The sequence below is a fragment of the Betta splendens genome, chromosome 14 (genome assembly GCF_900634795.4).
Source record: "Betta splendens chromosome 14, fBetSpl5.4, whole genome shotgun sequence".
Taxonomy (NCBI): Eukaryota; Metazoa; Chordata; class Actinopteri; order Anabantiformes; family Osphronemidae; genus Betta; species Betta splendens.
In genome coordinates this window covers 6476939-6497977 of record NC_040894.2, presented here as the reverse complement: position 1 = coordinate 6497977, position 21039 = coordinate 6476939, and the positions used below count along the sequence as shown (strand labels likewise).

The 21039-nt window shown below is 45.7% G+C and overlaps 2 protein-coding genes across 2 annotated transcripts in view; one reads left to right on the top strand and one right to left on the bottom strand.

Moving 5' to 3' along the window:
* Positions 1 to 153: 153 nt before the first annotated feature.
* Positions 154 to 21039, bottom strand: part of capn5b (calpain 5b) — a 24486-nt gene continuing 3600 nt past the window's right edge. The window contains exons 3-14 of the mRNA XM_055502072.1: positions 19609 to 19782; positions 15699 to 15830; positions 11071 to 11279; positions 10745 to 10937; positions 9305 to 9498; positions 8331 to 8408; positions 7915 to 8110; positions 7698 to 7820; positions 7414 to 7610; positions 6993 to 7114; positions 6572 to 6708; positions 154 to 6098 (exon numbers count right to left, since the gene is read on the bottom strand). Coding sequence (XP_055358047.1) covers positions 5916 to 6098; positions 6572 to 6708; positions 6993 to 7114; positions 7414 to 7610; positions 7698 to 7820; positions 7915 to 8110; positions 8331 to 8408; positions 9305 to 9498; positions 10745 to 10937; positions 11071 to 11279; positions 15699 to 15830; positions 19609 to 19773 — 1929 coding nt within the window. The 5' untranslated portion in view covers positions 19774 to 19782 and the 3' untranslated portion in view covers positions 154 to 5915. The remainder of the gene's footprint in view (positions 6099 to 6571; positions 6709 to 6992; positions 7115 to 7413; positions 7611 to 7697; positions 7821 to 7914; positions 8111 to 8330; positions 8409 to 9304; positions 9499 to 10744; positions 10938 to 11070; positions 11280 to 15698; positions 15831 to 19608; positions 19783 to 21039) is intronic.
* ompb (olfactory marker protein b) lies at positions 13016 to 13747 on the top strand. Its single transcript, XM_029172657.3, has one exon. The coding sequence runs from the start codon at positions 13105 to 13107 to the stop codon at positions 13585 to 13587; it is 483 nt and encodes a 160-aa protein (XP_029028490.1). The 5' UTR covers positions 13016 to 13104; the 3' UTR covers positions 13588 to 13747.

Sequence of the window (21039 nt, the reverse complement as noted above, 5' to 3'; positions counted from 1 at the left end):
TGTTCTTAGAAGGCCGGTTCATAATGAAAAAACACAAACCTTACCCATGCCTTAAATGTATTTTCATTTACTGAAATTAAACTAAATTGTGCTTGTTGTTGATCATAGCAACAAATAAAAGCGTATCTTCTACCTAATAATGACAAACTCAGAAACGTTTTTTGGTTTTATTTTAAAGTCATGCCACAAATTGACATTAAATACAAAGTAAAAAAATCCAATTGTAGCTATAAAATAACCACAGTGTAACCGAGAAACCAATTCAACCAACGCGCATTGAAAAACAATAAAAGTCAACGAAAGGACAGCCCACACCGACAAGCGCACAGCACAGAAGATACAGCACAGCTCTCTGATACCTACAGTAGCTATCAGTAAACATACCAGTTCGGAAGGTAAAGTGAATATATAAAATTAACAAGGTTATAAAAGATACTTATTATAAAGACTGTAGCATCTTCTAGAAGTATCACCATGCAGTAGGTATTCCAGTGTCCAGTTCATAAACATCAGCAGAAAAATACACGAAGAATCACAAGCTCATTCCTTGACTCAGTGTCAAATAGAAATATCAAGAAGTCCAATTCAACACGTTCTACGCGATGCTGTCATTGGGATAAACATGGTACCGTGTGAAAGCTTTCTGGAGACAAGCGTCTCGTCGTGGAGACACATGCAGCGGTGTGCAGCTCGCTGAGGCTTCAGGAGCCACAGAGAAGCGAGCCTCAGTCTTAAAGTGTTCACAAAAAGAAATCCTCCAGTAACAAGAAAGTCATGTTCAGCACCCCACCGGCCACATAGTTCCTCCATTTACCCGCCTCATTCATATTCCCATCATGCCTTGTGTCAATTATGGAGCTTTATTTTTTTTTTACCAAAGTTAGTGCTACGTCTGCTTTTCAGAGATAAAAACAGAATAATAGACGGGTGGCAGAGATGACAAATGTAGCTCTGTCCCAACAGAGTGAAATCAAAGCAAACCTCTGGTATTTGAGGCTATATAGAAAGAAGTGCTGCTTCATTTACACAGGTCCAAGGCACCTCTGGGCTACGCCAACCCAACCAATATTCATTTTTCACTCAGAACACAGTGTTGTGCGTGATCGGCTCATTTTTTCCCCCAAGAAGGTGATAAAACATTACAACATTCTCCAAAATGACGTCCTTTTACAGGCAGGCTGTGTTCCCACATCTCATATCCCCCCTGTTCTACAGCAGCTAGCACCGGCAGCTCACCCCTCTGTCTCACTTAATAACTGGAAGTCCATAATTCATGCAAGACATCGTGGGCCTAAGAATGAGGTGCAAAGAAGTGAGTACTGAAAAGAACAAGAACATTGTACTTTAAATAAATGTACTGCAATACATCCATCAAAACATGGACGCCAATTATAAATATTAGGTCAAATTGCTGCTACTTTTATATACATACTGTATACTGCAGGTTACTGAATACAAAATATTATAAAACTGGATACTGTGGTACATGCAATTGTGCAACAGAAGCTTTGTACTTCACACAGTATGTTTAACAAAGTAGCAGCAGTGGATTATGTTTTAATACTCCGAGGACCAAAAATACAGATTCTGTAAGTGGCATTGGTGCGAGCAGACCCAAAGCAGTTTTGCTACATGCACTGGCATTTCTGGATTTGTACAAAAGAGTGAACGGTTCAGCTTCGTCCTAAAGGTTTTCACGTTCCTATCGTCTGCTTTGGCCGTGCGGATGCGGAGAATACCAGCGAAGGTCTGTGCGTGTCTGCGTACTGTACTGCAGGTGTAACAGTGAAAGCTGTAACGTCGGTTTGGCAGGTGAAAGTGCAACAACGACAGCACGGTGGGAAGTGCATCACAGTCGAGACGAGAAACAAAACATGTTACAAGGAACGATGTGGGAAATTTGACCGGGGTTGCGAGTGGAGCGTCTCTTTTTTTGGCACACGCTGTGACACATGGGGAGTCGCAAGAAGAGGAAGATCTTAAAGTTTCACACGCTTAATTTGGCTTCTTATTGAAGAGAAACAGCTTAAAATCAAATTTCCATTGACCAAAGGAAACATTTTAGTACCAAATAACCATAACTTGGCACATTCATGAATATGAATTGCGCCTGAACCTTGATGTCCACAGGAGGCATAAGCCAAGCAGACAGATGTTTTCCTTGCATATTAAAGATTTTACAACCCTGTGGGCTTTGAACTACATGCTGTTGTCCGCATGCAATGAGACTAACGTGGTGATGATACTGTAGGTAGGTTTAATGGTTGCCTCCAAGCATTCGAGCAGTTATTAGTTAGCACAGTTAAGGTCGGATGTGACAGGTGTTTTGGTGATTATAAGTGAACATTCATTCACACTGTACAATGCATGAACACATGAATGCATGGGCTTGAATATGTAACAGCCTCCTCTAGTAATGGCCACATGCACATCTACTGAATGAACATGAACAGATGTTGGTTTGTGTTTAGTGGCTAAGGATTTGGCTCAACATTTTGTTTCGTTCTTTCTGAAAGGTGTCTAAAACCAAGAACAGCACATTTACAATGATCCACTCAAAATATACAAAACAAACACTCGTCTACAGTTCTATATCTACACAAATGGCACTTTAAACACTGCAGATTAGATACTGCATTCATGAAAGTGCCATCCAGTGGTTATTTGCCCAAATACTAGTGTTTATAATATTAAGTTGTTAACTGGGTCTTTAACAGTCCAATTAGTTAAACTGAATTGTTATGTTGTGGGTTGTTATTTTACAGATTTTACAGTCCGCAAGCACAAAACAAGTACATGGTAACCAGGTACTACACAGATTGGGGAGACTAAGTTAAGAAACTCAGAAAAAGCTGATTACAATGGTTTTCATCAGAACCTTTGAGATTCTGGAAACACCTTTTGCATTTGTTTCCTGGACAGTTTAATGCTTACTGTATGTCTGTAACACACGCGTAATGGTGATGCATGAGAGGCACAAATTGGAGCCAGTGCCAACCCTGAATTGTCAATTTCAGTAAATTCATGTAACTACCTATGACTTTGGCAAGTGAAGCCTCGCTATGAGACCTCCAGTAAACCCCGTTCAACCAGTACAAACTGATTTGGTAACTACTACTGGCCAGGGAGGATTATGGCCAGTTATGGCCAATCGCTGACTATTTGGATTCTCCACTGGAGGAGTTAGGACTTCACTGCCTTGCACAAGGGCACTTCAACTGTGCTTAGCGAGGGGGAGAGAACGGTTTCTGTCTGCAAATAAAAACCAGCAGCAATCCAGGCACATGCTACCGCGGTCAAACACCTCTGCTTGGCACTATCTCCTCACACTGGCTGGCTGCAAGCTAATGCTGCAGGTTTCGCTGTACGTTGCCTAACCCTCATTGGCTGCACTGTGAAAAACCAACAACACAAAAGAGCACAGAGAAGATAAATAGCACCTAAAATAGTAGTTAACAACTGCTGCTAATGTTTACAGGTTCTAAAGGCAGATTATGAACGCGTCGCCTACAAGATGTAACTGTTTCAAACTGGCTGATATGATTAGACTGGTGTGGTGCATTTAGTGTAGACATGCTGACTGCTCAACACTAGCATTTCCAAGACTTTGGAGATAGATAGAAAGAATAAATATATAGAGAGTAACAATTCAACAGTACAATACAAGGCCATGAACATATTGGAAAAGAACGTCATGCAAGACACAGTTATAAAGATGCTGTACACAAAGGTGTGTGATCAATTAAATGCCATATGTGACAGTTCAAGTAATGGAAGAAGACATATAAAAACAAAACAAAACAAAACAGGAAACACAGACTTAGTTTGTCTGATATTAAGACCACTAACTATCTGTCTTACATTCAAAGGAATTGTATAATGACTGTAACTTACATTTTAAAAATGTTTTGACACAGGGAGACAAAGACAAAGTCAATAAAACCTGGAATGATAACTCTTTTCCATGATATTGCACTTCTTAAAATATAAATAGTGTAAGTAATCCACACAAGCTGCGAAGTCTCTTCACCAAACGCTCACTATGTGCTGAAAGGTCAAAACTGGATGGCAACAGGGTCTACGCAATAAATGCCACAGCTCATCAGACACAGATTACATTGTACCAGTGTTGGTTCAACGTGCAAAAGCCATCTGGAAGTCCTCTGCATCTGCTCAGCAGCTCGTCCCAGGGTCGACATAGTCTTCCTGCTGCGGAGCCGGGACCGAGGCGATGGCACAGGTTGTTTGGCAGGATGTCTCCTCCGCTCATCCTTAAAGATCTTTTGCTTTTTTTACTACCATTTAAATTGGAATAAAGTGCCAGGTGTGTTCTCCCTAAAGGGCTCATTTCCTTTCAGTCCACACCTTTACTCATAATTTTCCTCCAGATTCAACAAGGATCAACAGACAAACACACAATCACCCAAGCATTCCCAGGCACTCCCACTTTGAACACCATCCAAACTCACACACGCTCACACTCATGCATACACAAACCCACTAATGCCTGTTCTGTGCCAACAGCAGGAGCACGGCTGCTGTCTCTTGGGGTCACGTGGCATGAATCTTTGGCCGGGACCAACAGACTCAAGTCAGAGGAAGCGTCAGGCAGTGGTGTTGCCATTAAGAGACGATGTGGCACAGGGGGTGGTGGTTTATAGGTGGGCCTGGGCCAGGCCTGGTCAGGCCAGCTCATAAGGGACTAAGAGAGCAAAGGGCCTGGCTCAGTTTTGGTCCCTTAAAGCACTTAATTTATGTTGGGGTGAATCTTTGCACTCCCCTTGACTTGAAATGTGCACACATGGAGGAATCACAGGAGTAAAAGGTAACACTGTCGAACGCACCGGCTGCTAAGCTACGACTACAGAGATGTGCAGCACAGGCAGAGTTTAGTTTTCGTAAAAAGCCATGCAGCTTGAAGATCGTCCATAGCAACCGGCACAAAGTGTCCCAAGGAGTGTCAAACAGTACCGATGGTGGAAGACGAGAGGCAAAAATTCACACGACCGCGCTGACAGAAAAAAAAAAATAAAAAACAACACAGGAAAAGCTTTCAGGAGAGGCAATGATTAGCTGCTGTTGGCTTTCGTTTGTAAAGTCCACAGGAAAAAGTCACAGACAGTGCTGCATGCTCTCCAAAGCACCGGCAAACTGGTGAAGACTTGAGGTGTCTGGGTGGGCCGACTGGGGGGGGGGGGGGGGGGGGTCATCCACACATATAAAAGTAAGAGTATTCATTATGACAGTTCATAGTAGAGGACGAAAATGGGATGTGATGCTTATTTCAAGCATTTTAGGGAACACAGGTGGAGGCTGTCGCCGATGGAGAAGATGGAGTACCTAACATAAAAACCCGCCCCTCCCCCGTCTCATCAAGGTGGAGAGACAGACTCAGCCTTAAGGCAATGCATAGCCCTTGGGAACATTGGCACATGCATGGCGAGTGCAGAAAGGTCTACATGTGTGTTGTAGGTGCATGTATGTGTGTGAATATTGTAATATGGAGAAATTAAACTGATTCGTAAAGTAGATAAACTGCCAATATCCGCCCAAAGCGTAACTGATCAGGTAATAAGTTCAGCTGTGACTCATTGGTGTCATGTCTGCTGATTTGGAGACTCTAGCTACAAAACCTAGAAAAGCAAATGTATTTAAAGAATAAATGTTAGGCAAACACTAAATAGACAATGTCGGCAGGAATGTAGTTAAAGAGGCAATAAAATCCTTAAATACTTTTTTTTTAACAGAACGACTCTTTAAAGCCTTCACGAACCAACAAATGAGGTTTAAAACCTGAAGTGGATGAAAAAGAGACGTAAGAGTGGGGAAAAAGGAGACAGTGAGCTTGAATGATGAACGGCGACCTAGCCTGAACGCCGCGCTCGGCGTGGATCGTGACCCTCTACAGGTTTGCATCAGATGTGGGTGAGGATTGTGGAGGTGATGAGGCGCACAGTGAGCGTGCCTGGAAGGTCGTTGTCCTGGCGGTTGCCCTTGTCGCGGAGGTGGAGCGTGTGCTGCTCCTGGCGCTCGTTGGGGTCGCTGAACAGTATCACCTGACCCAGGAAGGTGTCCATGATCATGTTCTTGTTGTAGATCTGTCGGCCGCTCGTGGGAGGGAGACGGGTCCCAGAGCGGGGAGTGAAAGGAGAAAAGAAAACACGGCAGGTGTTCACAAAGGACGAAGTAGCTCGATAGAAGGTACTGACACAGGAGGACGTCACTAAGGATTAGAAGAAGTGCTAATATGCCGGCTAGAGGCCAGGCGTATCTAAGGAGCGTGCATACGTCTGCCTCCTTTCACTATTCAAATGAGGCAATTTCACAGGTCGGATTGAGCAACATTGCGTCATTAACATTACATCACCGACAATAATTCTCTAACGAGTACACAGGCTAACATTTATTCAAGCCTGTAATTGATTGGTTATGGATGGGGAGTAAAATTTCACGCAAGAATCCCTGCCCTCATGCGATGCAGTTCCGCGTATTGACGATGATGGGAGTTCATAAGGAGACACAACAATGCCTTTGTAGTCCCACAGGGGATGGGCGGAGATTGACAGCTCACCTCAATGTGGATGCCCTCCTTGGGTTTCTTGCGGTAGAATAAGCCTTTGATGTCAAAGTTCGGGCACCGCGTGTCCTTGTGAACGGGCGAACGAACCCTCTCTCCGTCACAGGTGATGATCACGTAGGGATCTACAGCTGCAGGCAAACAGGTCTTTGGATCAATATGTTGATATGTGTTGTCCTAAATGTCCTGGCTTTAAAGAATATCTAATTATTCCCATGTTTGTGCTGTAGGGATGAATTATTGTATTCTGCAAGCTACATCTCCTTAGGTTCAGCAGATGGTGCTGTGGTACCTCGTGTTTTCCTTCTTACTGTTGATGCCAAGGCAGCGAGACTGAATATGATCATACCGCAATACAGAGCACATTCACCAAAGTGGGGCTGCTGTATAGCTGCTACGTGTCTAATGCTCCCACCTCCGTTGGAGTCCTGTCCCTGCAGACCCTCAGCGTTCAGTACATGGACCTGAGAGACCAGCTGAGGGTAGCCACACATCCCCGTCCAACACGTCTGAGGAGGCTCATCCAGAGTCAGCTCTCTGGCACGGACAGAGTTCATGTGTGAGTAGGTTTGTTCGAACTTCATGAGGACTCCTATCCATTAATACTACAGTAGAGGGCAGCTGTTGATTCCCAATGGGGAACACAGATGCTGCGCAGCACTGGCCACATTGCCTAAAAGCACTTAACAAGCTAAAACTCCAGCAGGCTGTTTAATAGTCATGTATGTGATATCATTTAGACAGAGTGTGTCTGTTCGTGCCTAAACAAAGAGGAGAGGTTCAATACAAAGGGGCTTGTTAAAATACAAATGTCTGGACAGAGATTAGAAATTTACTTGCAATCTGAAGGCACATCAGTGAAGACACGAAGCAGGAAGTCGCCCTGCTGCCCGGGGTCAAAGGTCGTGGGAATGATAACGTAGCGGCCCTCCTTCAGCTCCTTCCTGAGGAACACGCAGCGGGAGTTGATGTAGATTGAGCCCGCTACTTTCTGCTGGGCTGAGTGCATACGATACTTCCGGTTTAGCTCCACCTGCAAGATTCAAAGGTGTCAGAAAAAAAGCCTACAGAATGAATTAACATGGGTTTGTTTTTAAGCGTGTGTGTGTTTTGTTGGTACCCTGTGGATATCAAAGCCTATGGCGAGGTTTTCCCCTTTGCCCTCTTTGGGTGTGGCTCTCTTTTCTTTCTGCTGTAAACAGATCAGAACCTCGTCCTCCACCTTCTTCACATCGAACACATACTGGAAAAGGCAAAGGGCGACACATGACTCCAACACTAATCGAACACCCTCAGTACTGTTGATACGTACTGTCCACGCCACTATCTCAACTAACCTGGGGGTTCTGCAGGAAGGTGGCCTTGTGGTTGATGCAGCCCCCAGATCGGTTGCGGAGGGGGTCCTGGCGGTGGACCCAGGAGCCCCTCATCACCTCCTCCTCCCAGGTTTTATGGATGCTCAGGTAGGAGGTGTTAATGAGGCGGCACAGGATCAGGTCAGTGAAGTACTGACAGAAGTCGTCAAATGTCATCCTAAAGAAGAGGAGAGAGTGGACTCCAAATGTTCCAGTGAAGCAGTCAAGCTCTCTCAGAATGTTAGTAGCGTTTGAGTGGGTGTTTTTATGAATACTAATTCAGCCACAACATCCAATTAGCATCAGTGGTGGTGAGGCATTTCCAAACACCAAGCATGACTGCACCTTTCAATCAGGCAACAGACATGTCATCGATCAGATGCACAAACCAGTCTTACCAGAACTCGCCATCGTCCTGCACGGTGACGCCCAGCTTCTCTCTCTCGCTTTTGCTCACCTTGTTCCACTCCTCTGAACTACAGAGAATCCAGATGTGACAAAGTCATATAACACAGTTGAACAGCATCAATCAGTTCTGGCCAGAGTATTTTCAGAAACATTACTATGGAAATCACGATTCTCTGCCTCATGGGTTGTATTATGTTTCAGATGTGTTAGTGTGAATCACATCTGAACGTCAGGGAAACACATTTACTGGAAGAATTAGGTCTGTGTTTATGTCTTTTTGCTTATGCTTCACTTACAAGTGTCCACATCTTAACAGTCTGTCAAAGTCCATTTACAGTAACAGGTTTTATCAAACCATGAATAAATTATTTAGCGAGAACGAGTGAATGATTGAGAAAGTCGAGAGATGACTCACATCGCTTTAATAATGTCTTTCTCTCTTCCAGCCTTATCAATAATTCAGGCTGCATTATGATCCAGCTTTGCTGCCTCCCTGTTTATTTCAGAGAGTGTAGCTAACAATTCAAAGACAAAGAGACGTCGAGGGAGCCATTTTATCTCAGCTGTACCTATTCCCCTAAGAAGTGTAGGGAGGCAGAAAGAAATCCTGGAATGAAACGCTCTCTTCCACAGAGACAACAGTATTATGCACCTGACTGGAGATCTACTTGTGCAAACCAGTCTCTTTTAATTCACACAGACATGTCAATCTTATGGGAAGGAAAGCTCGATTTTTAACAACCTGCTGGGGGAGAAGCCTGGAAAAAACTGCGCTCCATAAAAAAAGTAATGCTCCTACTGGGCTGAATTCAGCCATTCAATCATTCCAGTCTTGGTGGTGGTCACAACAAGGTCACATGGTTTCTCTGGAAATATAAAATATTTGACCTCAAGTATGTACAAGTACGAGTTTTGACGAGCTGCAGTGATTCTTCCAGCCTGCAGGTGGCAGTGTCGTGTTTACCTGTCACTCCAAGGGCCGCTCCACTCCTTCTCTCCCCAGGGGTTCCTCATGCGGATCATGTGCAGCTTCTCTGATTTGAAAAATGCCAACAGTCCGTGGCCTAGCCGCACTTTCCGGACATCCGTCACCGCGTAGGCATGGCCCTTCACCAGTCCGCAGTCCAGTCGAGCCTCCATGTCCTCTATGGTGGTCGCCTGGGTGAAAAACCGTATGACAGACTGTTAATGAGAACAAAAGATGTGCTACTACCTGACGGGAACAGGGCGTCTGAGGCGAAAGACCCTCTTTGCCACCTCAGAGGATGATTTGCAATGCTGGCAAGACAAATTGTGAACCAAAAGCTGTTACACTGCCCTGCACTTGCGTATTGTCAGCAGCTCAGCATGAGCTGTTGCACAGTGGACGAAGTATTCACAATAGGGTGTTTTTCTCTAACTGTGAGGATATCTGACAAACAGGACAATTGATGATGGTAGGAGACAAGTTTAAAATGCATTTCTATGCGGCATGTTCTAAACTCTCATTACTGCTGAATTGTAGATAGAGAAAGAGTTTATGCATTTAAAAGAGTCCCATAATTAGGGAATTGATCTGAACGTGATTCTGAATTGCAATAAGGGATTGAGAGTTAGTTTTGCTCGAGCACGACATCGGGGAAGAAGATTGGAATGAGATAAAGACCAAGGCTCCAAGAGTTTCACCCGCAGAATGAAAATCATCAGCAAAGAAATTTGGGTGCTTACAAAATAGACACGAACTGGGGAGGAAGAAATGTAAGTTAATCAAAAAACAAAATTAATTATTAAGCTCCAATTGAAACACAATAGAAAACTGTGACTCTGGACACACGTTTGTTGCATCTTAATGCAAACCTCTGAACGCGCTCTCGCTTTTCATTTGGCTTTTACTACCTACCGATTGCACATTATTAAAAGGCAGCGAGGGATCGTCAAAGTCAGCCAAGACAGACAGGTTCCTTTTTCCATCTCAGTGTTTTAAATTATAGTTGAAAAATCTCTAATTATAACAGGGCTCTGGGGCACAAGAGGTCAACTTCGCTGGATTAGACAATTATCAGAGAACAGGATTTAAATGCAGCTGAAAATGCTGGAGGCGAGCATCCTAATGATTTGATGGCAAACACAACGCGCTTAAATAGATCTTCGATTCTTGCAGGACTTGAAAGACTCATTTGAAAACGTATGAAAGCGGTAATAAGACACTAAAGATCCTAAATAATGCTCAAAATGTTTCTAGTGCCACTCAGCAGGTCTGAGCTGTGGAGCCTTGGGCACATGTGAACAGTGGACAGGACTAACTGGCTGAACCCTTTCAGGCGCCCTATGCGGTTCGGCTTTTAAAACAACCCCTGATTCCATCTGATCTTTGTCTGATCTGCATCTGATCTGCGTCTCCCAGGCGACGCCGCGCGCTGCTTACCCTGATGGAGCAGCTGATGAGGCCGTCCCTGTTGTGGACTTTGAGGACCCTTTCGAACAGCTGGTTTCGGGCCACTTCGTCGGTAGCCATCTGACCCTCGAGTAGGTCCACGGGCTCTGAGACGCCGCCGGTGAAGTCCACCAGCGCATCGGCCGTGTTTCCCCCGTCCAAGGCCTCGTAGCAGCCGTAAACCCTGAAGGAGGCGGAGAGATTAAGCGCGTTACAGCCGCAGATATCCATTTGCAGAGAAAATGAATCAACGTGTGCTTTTTATTAGGCATGATTGTGAAATATCTGGCTATATTTCTGTTGCCACAGATACCAACTTAGCATAGGCCTTCTCAACCAGGGCACTCCAGAACTCATTGCTGTCATTGGAGTGGCAGTACACCAGCTGGTTGTCCACTGTCGGTAGCCGGTCATCAATCACAACATCCACCCACTCTCCAAAGCGCCAGAAGCGAAAGTGGAAAATCCCGGCGTACGAATCAGGTTTCTCCGTGTCCCACTCCTGCTCCTTCCAGTCCGGAATGACCTAGAGGAGGGAGGCAGCGAGGGAGTAAGAGGAGCCGCGGGCAGGGACAGCGAACAAACAGCCACTGGTCCATGGAAAATAAATAACAAGGTGCACGGCCGGCCAGCGTACCCCCTCGTCTGCTGATGCATTTCGGATTAGGGGACAAATTTATCGCCTTGGCTCTTGCTCATAAATCCAGTTGTAATAGGACATGGGTGAGAGGTAATAACTGGATGACTGTAGTGTGTGTGTGTGCGTGCTTGTGTTTTAGATGCCTGCAAATACTGTGGTCCAGTGAAACCAACACAACCACCAACAATAATGTAAATGACTCACAACTAAAAAATACAGATTACAACATACACACATACAGTACATTATAAAAAAATAAGCACATCAATACTGTTCCTGCTATAATTCAGTACTAACATACTGTACTGGGGTTTGTTCAACCTAGCGATGCTGACTCAACAGCATTTCTGTAGCCTAGTGACGTTCTTTGCTCACGGGGTAGAAAATGACTCAGTATAAAATCTTGTAAAAAGCATCAGTGTCTAACAGCTGAGCTACTTTACTGGAAAGCACAGGCCCAGGGTCAGCGACGGCCATTTACAACCACTTTGGCTCCAAAAGACACGATGCCCACAGTAGGTAAGGGCTTTTCAGTTGCGAAAATTACAGTGTCAGGCAAAAACAATTCAAACACTCAAAACCATCATCACATGCAGACTATTTAAAAGCAGCCTTGAAGTTTAACTCTCTTTGATGCAGCACAAGGACCATTTACCACCTTAAAGTCTCACAATCATAACTATAAGGATGCTACTTATATTTTTGACACAAGGACACGTATCCTGAGCAGTGAACCAAGACCTTTCTGCTTTACTGCCTGCTGTAAGAGCTCATCAGAGCTCATCTGTTGCAGCAGCGCCAGAGCTCGGGCCACGCGTGAAACCTCTGCTGTATGAAAATGGCACGCGGCGAAAACTGCAAAGCAGCCAGCGAGCGACACCGCGGCAGGTGTGCTGGGAGATTGCGAGGTGCGCTGACTGAACAGCAGCCCCCGCCAAGCCTCTCTGCGGGAGGCGACGCCGCTGATGGAGGGAGTCTGTCCCCGCCAGAGGACCTGAGCAACAGCACTGTAAAAACACACACGTCACAACACAGCGCTGCACCACAGAAACCTCAGAGTAATTGTGTAATCCTTCAGGCAATCTTCCCCGCACTCCGCCCCACTGCGCCTACTCCCTCTTAGGCTCCGTCTCAGATTTCATTTGGGCTCTGCAGCGATAAAACTGATAGTTAAGGGACCTGACAAGTGACCAGACACACATGTAATAGATTACATGCACCAGGGGAAGTAAGAGGCTTTCCTCTCTATTAAAAACACATCACTGAGTCACGCAGTCAAGGGAATTATGAAAAGTTTACAATTATACTTATTGTATTGATTAGTGTGTTCTCGATACTGCAAATGAATCAAGCCTGACGCCTAGTCAAAAAAGCTGAACCTGCTTGTGGATATTCACATATTCCTATTCGTCTTTTTAATGGGCACGTTCGTATTCCGAGGACCTGTATCCAAGCAAACATGAGAGACAAACAGTTCTGAGCTCCGTTCCCTGAAGGAAGACCTTGTGCTGCGGTTGTAAATATGAATACATGAGGTTACCTAGCACCTCTGCTCATGCGTGCTCCGCCCCCACCCGCTTCTATGCATGCTACACACACACACACACACAGAGCGAAGAAGCCCGCGAGCAGGAGCAGAGAGCGGGAGGAACTGGACAGGGAGTCAAAACACTGTCAGTCTAGACCACCTGCTGAGGCGCGCCGACCGAGCATGTCTGCAGACCTGGAGCTGCGCTTCCTGCCCGACAGCCAGCTGACGGAGGTGATGCGCCTGCGGGTCCAGTCCCTGCAGCAGCGGGGCCAGCGGCGGCAGGACGGCGAGCGGCTGCTGCGGCCCAACGAGGCCGTGTACCGGCTGGACTTCTCCCAGCAGGCCCTGCGCTTCTCGCACTGGACGGTGCGCCTGGCCCGGCCCGGGCGCCTCACCGTCACCGCCACCTCGCAGCTCTGGACCCCGGACCTCACCCACCTGATGACGCGGCAGCTCCTGGAGCCCGCCGGCGTCTTCTGGAGGGCGCCCGGCGACGGCGGCGACGCGCCGGCGCAGTGCTACGAGGCCGACGCCCACGAGTTCGGCGAGCGGATCGGCGAGCTGGCCAAGGTAAGGAAGGTGATGTACTTTCTGTTTGCGTTTGCCGACGGCTGCAGCCCCGACACCATCGACTGCTCCATCACCTTCACAGCCGATTGCTGAGACGTCAACAGCAACTCATCCGTCTGCTCCAGATGGTTCTCTTGCACTTATGTACTCTTAGCTGGATGTTTTAGATCGCACAAGAATTGCTTTGCGACAAAGTGTCTAATTGTTTTTCAAGACGAAAGCCTTAAATGCTACATCTGCTTGAAGGGCAAGACGAGACATACTATGAAATGTTTTTCTTACTTTTTCTTTATACTTTTGCATCATCTAAATAGAAATAAATGTCTTTAAATCGAAAATGTGCGTGTGCATTTTCTTAACCAATATCAGAACAAAGATCTCTGTCTTTTGGATGTGTGTTCAGCAAAGCTGTTATCCTCCCCCTCCTCCACTTTGACAAACAGCCAGCCCTGAAGATGAGTCTCACATGAGATAATAGATGGAGACAGTGTGTATTTGTGTGCCTGTCACTCCTCCCCAGTGGACGGGGAAACAGGTTCCTGCTGCCTCATCAGTCTTTGTCTTGCATGGTGACCCTGACAAACAAGAGAGGTGAAGCATGTGGATTTCATCTCACAGCCTCCTCCTCCTCCTCCTTCTTCAGGCTCTCCCTCACTGCTTCGCGCTGCCACGGGGGATAAAACAGTGACTGTGAATCAGACGACACATGCCACGTGAAGTGTGAGAGAAAAGGAAATAACCGAGATGTCACGAGGCATTAGGCTCCTTTCTTGTCGGAGCAAAGAACGAAACCAACTTTCCAGCGAAGCCCTGGAATCGCTGTAGAAAGAAAAAAAGAAAGTCTATCGCTGCACGATCTCAAGAGCCTCAATTAAACCAATCTCACCCACTGGAAAGCCAATCATTGCCAATGTATGACGGGTCACTGACTGATCATCATCATAGGAAGACATTACGCTAACATATCAGCCTTTCCATGGATCAAATAGAAGAGAAAGAAAAGGCAACTAGTGGGTAATTAGCAAGCAGGAAATAAAAGACAAACTGATAATGTTTTGAAGTGCAAGCGCTCGGTTTGACTGGGGAACAGGGTCCCTGTGAGACATAGGACTGTTTTGCTCTTAGAGGAAGTAGAGATAGTCGCCAACAGCCAACTGACATTTGCTTTGATTATTCTTCAAAGGCAGACACCAGTTACTGCACATACTGTAGCATCTGAAGCCTAAAGTCTAAAGCAATGACCCACGGACTGTCATAGGAAGTGAACCTGTAACTTACAGTATTTATTTACCTGCAGCTAGAAGTGAATCCATATCACGCTGATACAATTCAACAGACAGAGAAGAACAGTGAGTGACCAGTGTGGACGATGCTGTAAAAATATGCCAGTTTGTGCACACACTGTCTGAGCGTGGTGTCTGTCACAATGCAGCCTTTTCGCTGGAACAGGCCAAGGCGTCTGGTTTCAAATCTCATTAGAGCTCTAATCATTTGTTTCCGTTGTCAAGACGGAAGCCAAAGAACATTTTACAATAATCCTGACACCCGAAGCCCGAGGTTTAACTTGATTCGATTAAAAGGTAGTTCTGTTAATAGAACAACAATAGCTTCAGTCTGAAGCTGATAACAGGTAGTTTGTGGTGCCAATGTTAACATATCAGTGCTGTAATTTATTATTAAGTGTGAAAGAATTTTTAATAATCGCTACTAATTTCATAATCAGATCTGTTTTTTCTGTGTGAGTTCATTCAGGACAGGCAAAAGTCAGCACATCCATCAAGACACATTGCTTCCTGTCTGTCCTGGGAGACTCCCACCAATCAGGCTTCCACTAACTCATGGAGCCTGTAGAGACCAGCGAGGTGTTGTGCTGCTGTAATGAGTCCTCTGGTGTTTACTGCTTATCATTATGGCTCCTAATAGACACTTAATATGAAAACATTATGGTTTAGAAGATGAGGAGTTCCTTTTTTCATTCATTACTTTGAGGGTGAAACATTTCCTGCAGTGAATCTCTCTAGCGGATCCATCTCCAAGGTGTAAAAAATAGTGGCTCATCCTTCATGAAACCTTCCTTCTAAAGCAATGAAACATGCACGTTTGGCATAAATATAACCAATCGAGCCACCCAGACCTGTCTGAAGGGTGTGTTTTCTTCCAAGCCAAAGAAATTAAATAAACACACATGCAACACAGGCACTTACCTTTTGCCACAGAGACTCTCTGGAGGCCAGACTGGAGCATGCCGCCACAAACCAGCAGTTGCCCAGCTGTCCCTGGTGGAGGTCATGTGCACTAATGCCATCTACAAACAGATGAGGGTCCTCACACAGCTCCTTAAAGCCAAAAGACAGGAAACCATTATCGATCACAGGGACTTAAAGCTGAGGCAGGCAAGAGAAAATATATTGTTTTTTGTATGAGTGTCTATTACATGTTGAAACCTAATTGAACTCAATCCCTGCAGGTTGAAAGTTGAAAGGCTCAGACTTTACTCAATGAATGAGTTATTCGTAGAATCAAAACTTTGAGGCCCTGGTTTCCATCTGTTCTTCTGCACCCACGTCTGCTGATCTGCTACCCAAGTGTGGGAGGGTGCTATGCGTTTGTGAAGCCATGCTTCCTGTGGCTGCGGATGAGCTTCATCTTCTGCTGCAAGGTGTGTAATATAACCGCTACCAGTACGATGCTCAGCTGCGTGTGCGGTTCTGCCTGTACAGAACCTCACTCACATGGGAGTGAGGTTCTGGCCGGGCTTCATCACTGCATCACATATTGTAAAAGAACAACTGTTTACTTAAATATCCAGACAGGAATTACAAATTCTTCATGGGTTTTGTTAGTTAACGGCAGAAACTGCAAACCTTTCATTTAGACCGTCATGTCACGCTCGGTTATTGCTCTACTGCAGCTCAAAGCAATAAAGCGAACAGCCTGCAGAGTCTGGGTGTGCTCATTCTGCTCTCTGCTTTAGAGGCTGGTGGCCGGTCAGCGCCTTGGTCAATACTCACACACCTGGTTTTCAGAGAGAGATGAAACATAACAACATAAATTAGTGGCCGTTGTTGCAGTCACCAGCAGCCGGTGCCAAATTTTCTAGCCTCTTTGATGCTAGAATTCAATGCTTTTCTCCAGCGGATGAATAATTGGGGATTTGACTGTTTGTTGAATAAACAGTATACAGTATTTAAATGTATTTATGCATAATGTGCACTGCATACACATACCAGCACATGTTGAAGTGTGGGAAACAAAAGTATACACACACACACACACACACACACACACACACACACACACACACACACACACACACACACACACACACACACACACACACACACACACACACACACACACAGGACACAGCAGAGGTCAGTAATTCCCTGAGTCTGCAAAAGCCAACTTATAATCAGAAGCAGAGGCCACTGCAGTGCTCGCTGGGGGCCTGCAGTGTCCACCCGCCTCTCTCACCTCACACACACCAGCACCCAAGTGCTTACCGCACATTCAAATTGGCACGTGACACAGTGCTTAAATGTCGATTTGTGGAACCACGTCTGACCAGGGCCAGAGTTAAGATCTCTAATCATGTTTTTTTTACTGTCCGCAACAGCATTGATTGCCTGAAACGCAGCGAGGGTTCCCTGCGAAGGCCTGCAGTCCAGGGACTGGCTCAGGTCTCAGGTGGAGGAGTAATAGAGTATTGATCCCTGCCTGGCTTACACACACTGAAGTAATGTGAATATTGTGGCTGAGCACAGCCTAATCATTTACCCTGCTACTGAGAACCTTTCAACCAGCTTTATAGGCCTCCTCAGCACCATCCATCGGCCTGTGGGAGGAACCATCAGTCACACAGTACGTACACACACAACAAGCCAAGAGCAGTAAATTTAAAATACTAAGCTGAGGAAACCAGCAGTGCATTTTCATGAAAGCCTGCTGGCGTGACAAGTACAACATATAAACATATTTATTACCATGTTGTCTTCATATGAAGTGCTGTCAATGTTTTGGCTTCAGTGCAATCACCAGGAACTTTCCATCATTATGGTGCAATGCACAAAGGTGTGAATAAGACCCGTCCAGACCAGGAGACGGGTAGAAAGAGAAGACGCTGTGACACCGACAGAGACATTTTAAGAGCTCACGCCTCATGTTCGCACGCTCCGCCACTGGGACTTCACTGGAGCCATAAATATCACCTCGATGCATCTGAGCAGGGATAACGCCGTGCTGAGCAGCGCTCGGTGTCTGTGTGTGTGTGTGTGGGGGGGGGGGGGGGGGGGTCTGCGAACCCTCACCCTGACAGTGATAGCACAACCTCACACCCAGAGCAGCCTGGCTGTCAGATGTAAAACAGCTCCAGGATCATTTTAACCTATCAACCCTGACGCTTCATGCTCCATCATCACGACTTTGTACACATTCCTTTACGCTCCCATGAAAGTAAACAGATCAGATTTGGCAACCTACTGTATGAGCCCTTGTCTTGTGCCTGTAACATAACATCAAAACAGAAATGAAGCTTTGCAGGTGATAAACATACTGTACTTAACACTGGGGACTGTGGTTGAGACAATTTTTCCTCCATCAGTGACCGACTGCGGAAGTGTCTGTGGTTGTTGTTGACCAATTATAGAAGGAAATTGTAGAAGTCCCAGATTTTGCAGCTGATGTCAGCTGATGGATTTGCAGCAGACGTCACCCAGTTCAAAAGGTGTTAGAATAGTGTGAATAGAAACGTGTTCTTGCCAAACACAGCAAGAGGGTTTAAACAAGAAACAGTTTCCAGTCTTTTAAAGCTGTAAGAGACACTGACTGTGCTGTGGTGGCTTCGTAAATATCTTTAAATCTTGAAAAATGCTGAGTTAAACCGTGACTGCGAAGACGCAAATTATGTCCTGGCAAAAATGAAAGGGGTGCTCCTCCTGTTTCCTCTCCTCTTGACTTCTCCCAGATTTCCGTCTGCATGACTGACATCAGCGCCGACCAAAACATATAATCTCTGTGACCCAGTTTCCATGGCGATGCACGCTGGCTGTCACTGCAGTGGCACACATGCAGAAGGAGGTTACTACACCCAGAACCACAGCCTGCTGCGTAAGGGGAATAAGGACGGCAGGAGGGTCAGCTCTCCGAATGCTGAGGCCTACGTCTGATACCGTCAGCCACCGAATCACAACATGCAGTACGGAGACTAGCGTATTATCAACAACGGCATAAACACTGCTATTATTCTATTTGTCATGAGAATTAGCCAAAATGCCTCAATGGAGCATCTCTGAACTTCATGCTGCAGCTTTGATCAGCATCAACTTCTTATGAAGGTGTATTTAAAATCTGTGTTCTGCAAATATGTAACTCCATCCCATTATAAGACCAGCTAACTACAGACACCACTGCACCTCTGACGCTCGCATCCCTCTGCATTGCCGGGCAGTTGCATTATTAATTGCAATAATTAATTAATCACGACATGCCAAAAACATGTGATGCCAACACAAGGGGAACAAAAAGTGACACGGGCCAGTGGTTAATAATTACTGACATGGTGATATCTAGTAAATTATAAATGATTAGTCACGCAGTGGGTCATCATACTCTGCACCTTTCAAAGCGTTCACATCACGGAGCCCTCGGTGCCAATTACGCCCCAGCATTTACTGTACGCCAGATTCGCCATAATGACAGATTTCTGCTGGGGGACTGAGAAGAAGCAGCAGCTCTGCTGTGAAGATTAAAAATGTCCTGGTGTTTATGTTAACAGCAAGAAACTCTGTGTGTTGATTACTGACATCATTAAGGCGTCGGACTTGTGTTTCTAATACTGGCTGCTCTGTGTTTATACTGTCTCTTAAAGCCTACAAACACAACCCCCATATCTTAGGACTTTGGAAAGAAGTCTGTTTTCCAGTTCTACATAAAATTCAAGGTTGGCGTCACTCAGCACTCCAATAATTGCCATTTTGTCCCAGACACTGGGAAAGCCATTAGATGTGCTATACCGATAAGCACTATGAGGTCTGATAATGGCTCTAGGCTCAATTAGCGGCCTTAAACCAAAAACATTCATCACTTGAAACACTCTTACTGCACAAACCAACTTACCCGAGGTCTCTTCCAGACCACACGTCCAATTCTGTTGCCTTGGTGGAAAAGGGAGTCGTCTGTGGCCGGGAAGCGGGGGTCCTCAAAGAGCAGGCCACTCTGCAAGCACTGCCTCTTTAGGGTGGAGTACTGCTGCCCCTCAAAGGCCTTCACTGAAGTGAACATACTGCAGCCCTGAGGATCAGAACCGGGGCGACAGCAAGGGAAGCCAGTCAGGTCTAAGATCTAGACAGCGACACACACACACACACACACACACACACACACACACACACACACACACACACACACACACACACACACACACACACACACTGGAGTACCTTCATCACCTCAACAGTAAGTGTTCTTAGACCAAGTAGAAAGTCAATGGTCAATGTCAACGTCTGCCTTGAGCACAGACTGAATTCTTTGCATCATAACGATTCATGTGTCAATTCACCAATATCCTCAAGGGCCTAATTATCACTGATATACACTGAAGGAGCGATGTGCACATTGATCATTTCAGTGCCAGCAGGGCACAGAGGGACCGGTGAGCCAGGGCGGGGGCAAAGTAGGAGGGCTACTGAGGAAACGATCAATACCACAACACAAACAATTAATCAGTGATTTAAGAAAGTGATGTGTAGTTTAGAGCAACAATTTAAAAATTGAAAGTGAATTAGAAAACATATAAAACATTAATGATATACAACAACTGTTTAATCTGCAATAAAGCAGAGTAATAAAGACAAATCCAGTTGAACTTTTAATGCTATATTGCAGCCAAGCAGCACCATTAAATTTAACTGTTTTTAATTAAGCAGCGCTGACCTGTTCGCCTTCCAGTGAAGCTCTGTGACTTTGATATGCAGCGGAAAAGTGAACAGAAAGTTTAAAAGGACAACAGGAGCTAAATGAAATCAGACGAACCACAAATCATTATTCTAACGGCATCCAGACCCAGCGTGTACTGACATTTAGAGAAATCCTGTTCGTGCTGCAGACTTGAGGAGAATCTGAACCCACCATTGACTGGATGTTAAAACAAATGCACAGATCTGGTGATTCAAAGCTAAAGTAAACACAATAGCCACTAACTTTAGTTCAGACCAATTAACAAGGTAGCTGACTCTTGGCTGAGTGTTTTCCTGGTGGGACGAGGAGGTCGCTGTTGGAAGCGAAACCTGACAGATGGCCCGGTGTCTTGGCGCGTGACTGCGTTGGGGAGAACCGGGCCGTCGCGTGGCCTCTGCAGGCGGCCAGCGGCGCCGCCTCCATGAATCCACAGACAGCTCGTTACAGGTGTAAACCAGAGAGAGGAGCGCTCACGAGCTGGAGAACGATGCTGATGGACTCTGGCTTGTAGATTAACACATCCAGCATGCCAACATAGAAAAGGAATTGTGTTTAGGAGGAAACAGTGCAGTGTTTCAAGCCATGTGCCGC